Consider the following 5,854-nt stretch of genomic DNA (forward strand, 5'->3'; position numbering starts at 1 on the left):
AAAGTAATACCACACAAGTTGGTTAGTCGCCCGAGACCTTGACCCATCTTGATTTAACATGGGTAAGCTCACGGCATGCCTATGTCAGGAGCATCGAAACATCCTTAGAGTGGACATGCCCCTAGCATTGGCTTAAACTAGACAAAGCAGCTTTGAAGTGACCCAGGAGTAGACATGCTTCCTGGTGGAGCCTACGACCAGACTAGATGAAGCAATTTCACGTGGACATAGGAGTGGAAAAGCTCCCTAGTGCTAATTAGACAAAGTAGCTATGAGATGGTGGACAGGCTCCGAGATTCAAAGATCCTAAACACATCTAATTAGGGAGATATTGTACACTTGGATGTGTAATTCTCGAGAACTTGGATGCATAACTCTTAAGTGACTTGGATGTGTAATTTCTAGGCTATGAATGTTATGGCAAATTTTTGTATATAAATTTGAATTCAGTGACCACAAAAGTAATACTTAAAAATAATATTTAGACACATACAAGCCCATATTATAAATTGTTTAGCTTCTACATATTTGTAAGTATCCAAGATGAAAAGGTGGTCATTTAGTGACCACAATTTTGTCGTATAATATTGGCTAGCCTATAAGGTTTTCAAAGGTGCTAGCATCTAAGATTATGAAAAATATGTTCCAACTAATTAATTAATTTGCATTTATTACTAGCTTATGTATCCTATTGATATTTTATCATATAAAGATCTTTTAATATGGATTCCTCAACCATACTTCAATGTGATGAAATATTTTTAACATATACTTACACCTTTTCTCCAACCTCCATTAAAAAGTTATAAAAATTAATTGTTTACACATTCACAAAGAACCTTCATCTCCAAATGGATTCCTCAACCATACTTCAATGTGATGAAATATTTTTAACATATACTTACACCTTTTCTTCAACCTCCATTAAAAGGGTATAAAAACCAATTTTTTTTACACATTCACAAAGAACCTTCATCTCCAAATACATACAAAAAAAAAAGAGATAACCAAACATTACATCACAATAAATGTGTTTCAAAGCCATACTTTGGCTCAATAATAATGACAAATTAACATTTGTACAAAATTACTAAGTAGAAGTTTTACCATCATATTCTTCACCCATCTTGAGTAGAGGGATTATTGATGCTCGAAAAACAATGCATTAAAATCACTTAATGAGTAAAATGCTAATGACAGTCGTAAAAGAAGTCATAAAGTGCTATAGATTTTAGGGTAGTCAAGTAGCATGTGTATGATTAGGTGTCTGTACACAATGAAGTGACATTGTACATGTGTAATTATAATCATCTTTACCCATCTTGAGTAGAGGGATTATTGGTGCTTGAAAAACATTGCATTAAAATCACTAAAATGAGTAGAATGCTAGTGATAGTCATAAAAGAAGTCAAAAAGTGCTATGTTTCCAAGGGTAGTCATGTAGGATTATGTGTCTTGTGTACACGATGAAGTGTTATCTGAGAAAAATAGGTAGTCATTTAGTGACCACACTTTTGTAAGTATCCAAGAAAAGGTGGTCATTTAGTGACCACACCTATTTGTAAATATCCAAGAAAAGAAGGTGGTCATTTAGTGACCACACTTATTTGTAAGTAACCAAGAAAAGAAGGTGGTCATTTAGTGACCACAATTTTGTTTTAAAAAGTAGTATAATATTGGCTAGCCTTTTATCATATTGCTAGTATTTTATCATGTAAAGACTTTGTCAATATGAATTTCTCAACCATACTTCAATGTGCTTTTTAACATATACTTACACCTTCTCTCGAATCTCCATTAAAAAGTCTATAAATCATCTTTTCACACATTCACAAAGAACCTTCATCTCCAAATGCATGCAAAAAACATATTGAAATAAAGCTGCATTTTTAAAAAAATGAGGTAGCCGAAAATGACATCAACAAATGTGTTTCAAAACCATAATTTGACTCAATAATAATTATAAGTTAACATTCATTCATATCCACCAATTACTGAGCAGAAGTTTTAGAATCATCTTCACCCATCTTGAAAAAACATATTGAAATAAAGCTGCATTTAAAAAAATGAGGTAGCCTAAAATGACATCAGCAAACATAATTTGACTCAATTATAATTATAAGTTGACATTTATTCATATCCACCAATTACTATTAGAAGTTTTACAATCATCTTCACCCATCTTGAGTAGAGGGATTTTTAATGCTTGGAAAACAATGTATTAAAATCACTTCATGAGTAGAATACTAATGACAATCATAAAAGAGGTCACAAAGTGTTATGTTTCCAAAGGCTAGTCAAGTAGCATGCATATGATTAGGTGTCTTACACGATTGAACTGCTATACACATGTGATTATACTTTAAACAATCAAAACTCTATGAGAGCACACAATTATATGAGAGTAGGCATGTTATGAAAAACCAAACCCATTACACTATAAAGCATGGGATCAAACGCTTTGTAGGCATCTGGCCTTCAGATCGACATCTCCTTGCCTCCTCATCTATTGTGACAATCTCATGTTGTCTTTTTGCTTGTGCTTTTGCTTTTCTTTCTTGAGCCACCCTTTGAACCTCTGCCATCTCATTCTTCATTGTCTCCAATATGGAAGCTCTCTTTTTCTCCAGCTCGTGCTGCATGATGCACCTTTGATTATTTCAAGTTTTGGACAAATTATAGGCTCTTAAATTTCATCAAGAAAATAGCTCTAGCTATTATTACTATATGGCAAATGCATACATGTCATGTTGTGTAACACGCTTATACATTTATAATTCCCTTCGCTCTTCCTCTCCTCAAACTATGCACATGTACACATGCATGCTTTTACACATGTTCTTGACATGACCTCACTATTCCTCCTCCTCAAAACCACACAAATGCTCACATATTGCACACAACATAGTGCACAGACATGTAAGACATGCATGCTCCCTCCCTCACAAGTGCTCCACATCCTACATACATGTATACACATAGCAATCAACATAATGCCTACACCCATAGATGTGTATTCATAGGACCACATTACGCTACGAGAAATGCCCAACTAACTTTCAATTTAGTTGATTGATATTGTAAAAAAAAATCCAACTAGGTTTCCCTTTTTAGGTGGTTAATACTAAAAGACAAACGTATAACAACAATCTTAATGGATGTGAACTCAAAGAGTACTCTTTGGAAAGGTTGAGTTCACAGAACCAGCCAAAATTGACCACCAACGTGGGATGATTGGCCCAGAGTTACCATTACACAAAACAAAATGACCTAGAGGTGTCATTACACAAAAAGAGATGCATTTTAGACCCAAAAAAACAAAAAAAATATACACTCAACATACAATAATACACAATTCAAAGAAATGCACTCAAAGTGAAGCTAAATAAATGTGTGAGAAACCCACTTTGGGGGGGGGAGGCGGCGGGGGGGGGGCGCGTTTATGTGTGAAACCGGTGGAACGCACCTGCGCTTGTCTCATGCTTGCCTCTACTGAGGCCTGCCTTGCATTTTCCCATGCTCCGATTTTGGCAAGAGCCTTCTCAAACCTTCATTAATAAATAAATAAATATGGATATCATTGAAAAAAAAAGGCCTGCTCCGAGTCCCCAAATATATGCTTCAAATTCTCATTTTTGCTTTTATTTTTTATTTTTCAAACCCACTTGTTGTGTGAGTTGGCCTTTTCCTTGTCCTCCCACGCCTTGATGTAAGCCAAAATCTTGTCCCTATTCACTTGGGCTAGGGTGTCACCTGCACGCGCGCGCGCGCGCGCACACAGTAAATCCTTGTTTTTAACAATTTAGAGATAATAAAAAGCATAGGTTATACTCAAAATCGATATATTTTAACAATTTTGAGATAATTATAGCATAGGTTATCCTCAAAATGAATCCACCCACCTGTCCTCATGCCGTAGCTAGGAGCATTGCCAACCACCATCTTTGCTAGCTGAGAAGGCTTAGAAATTAATTAGGTGCTTATATTTAGCTAAGCACTCTTTGCTTTTGCTAAGCTCGGGATAATGCCCTCTTTATAGTCTGGAAGGGAGAGGAATACCCAAGAAGGAAGAGGAATATCAAATTAAATAAAATATTAGGCGTCATAATCAAGCAACCATGCAACAGCGAGGCAGCATCTTTTATGTCTTAACCCTCACTTTTAACTTTGACATGACACAAAGCATGATGAAAATGCTCTCTGATTAACAATATATGAGTATTTTACCCCAATCAACAATATATGAGTCTAAGTAAAATAATGCCTCAATACTATTATAATCAAAAAGTTTGGTTAGAATTGATTAACAATATATGAGTATTCTACTCCAATTAACAATATATGAGTCTAAGTAAAATAATGCCTCAATACTATTATAATCAAAAAGTTTGGTTACAATTATTACATTTACCCGGCTTTTTGGAGTGATGTAGAAGGTAAAATCACCAAAATTATGTTACTTCCTCACATATACAACTAAATTCTTGAAGCAACCTTCCAAATTTTCTAATATTGTAAGTTTGTAGAGGAAAATTATGTAATGTAAATGGAATTTTTTGTATATCGTGGTTTTAAGATTTACTAAAGAGACCAACAATTTAAAATACTTCATTTTCAAAGTCAGTGCGACTGAAATTCTTGGAATCATTGTGTTTCAAAGTCACTGCATTCGAAATTCTTAACATCATTGTTTTTCCTCCATGGTGGATATTAATTAAGGGAGAAATATATGTTTTAAAAGGAATCACTTTTGTTAGGGTCTCCTATTCACTCTTATCAATTAATTGATTTGTGTTGGTCTCCTATTGAAATTAATTCCAAGGTTCCAAATAAAGTCTAAGGTTTTATTGCTAAGATTTATATATAGTTTTAATTAAAAGGCTCAGCTTTGGAATTATTGAAATTATGATAACTCCTGAAATTAAAGTTTACAAAATTAGTTTTAGCAAAGATGAAAGAAAATTACATTCAGGAAAGATTATAATAAAGAGTTTTTAGAAACCTTATATATTATGTACAAATGTGCTTACACCAAAGCCCAAAAAGGGAGGTCCGATGTGACAAGCTACATCACATTACATAAAAACCACCTCCTTGCCTTTTCGGCTAGATGGAAAAAGCACACAATCCGAAGACTTGCCAATAGGCTTTGCTAGGTGGATTTTCTTCCACGTGGAAGAATATTTGTTGGTGTAGTTTGGGCAGGAAGCTTCTTTATCAACGGCACCCACCAACAGAAAGCACAATGCCATCCTAACTGACAAAAAGCAAGATAGCACCCGACACCCCACAAACAGACACACACATACACAGAAAGCAAACAGACAAAAAGCAACATGACACCCAATAACAACAAAAAGCACACCGCCACCCTAGCAACATATAGAAAGCAAGACGACAACAAGCAACATGACTGACACACAATCGCATAGAGACGAAGCACACACATAACGAAGCTAGACTCAGAGTTATAAGGCGCCCACCCACAGAATGAGCACAGTACCCAAGAAGATACAACAATGAGAGAGAGAGAAAAAAACGCATGTTACCTTCATGCAACCCAACCGAAGAGTCCATGAGCTGGAGATAAGCAACCGAACTGAACACCAACAGACCATACAGTGGCCAAGCAAGCACGAGCACAAGCTATAGGCCGAACAAACCAAAGCCCAAGCAGAGCATACATAGGCCCAACAAGCATGAGCACGAGGTAAACAGAGTGGAGCTAGACGCCGAAATAGAACATACAGAGGCCCAATGAGCATGAGCAGGAGGGCGAGCGAACCACAAACACCCACGATATGTAGGACAGTGCTTCGAAAGAGGAGCCCACTCCCCTACTCCCTCTCGTTAT

General features: G+C 35.9%; 1 protein-coding gene across 1 annotated transcript; it reads right to left on the reverse strand.

Moving 5' to 3' along the window:
- Positions 1–2,219: 2,219 nt before the first annotated feature.
- On the reverse strand, positions 2,220–4,048 carry LOC147617587 (uncharacterized). Its single transcript, XM_086775437.1, has 4 exons — positions 3,903–4,048; positions 3,666–3,753; positions 3,467–3,548; positions 2,220–2,636 (listed from the first exon to the last, which is right to left on the reverse strand). The coding sequence occupies exons 1-4, from the start codon at positions 3,940–3,942 to the stop codon at positions 2,433–2,435; spliced, it is 414 nt and encodes a 137-aa protein (XP_086631563.1). The 5' UTR covers positions 3,943–4,048; the 3' UTR covers positions 2,220–2,432.
- Between the last annotated feature and the right edge of the window lie 1,806 nt (positions 4,049–5,854).

The sequence above is a fragment of the Cibotium barometz genome, chromosome 36 (genome assembly GCF_041138505.1).
Source record: "Cibotium barometz isolate CiBa-2024 chromosome 36, ASM4113850v1, whole genome shotgun sequence".
In the NCBI taxonomy this organism is placed as follows: domain Eukaryota; kingdom Viridiplantae; phylum Streptophyta; class Polypodiopsida; order Cyatheales; family Cibotiaceae; genus Cibotium; species Cibotium barometz.

Excerpts from the sequence above, each read along its gene's own strand:
- LOC147617587 (XM_086775437.1), bottom strand. The coding sequence starts at position 3,942 with ATGGTGGTTGGCAATGCTCCTAGCTACGGCATGAGGACAG. Across the intron at positions 3,754-3,902 it reads TAGCTACGGCATGAGGACAG|GTGACACCCTAGCCCAAGTG; the intron begins GTGGGTGGATTC and ends GCGCGCGTGCAG. Across the intron at positions 3,549-3,665 it reads AAGGCCAACTCACACAACAA|GTTTGAGAAGGCTCTTGCCA; the intron begins GTGGGTTTGAAA and ends TTATTAATGAAG.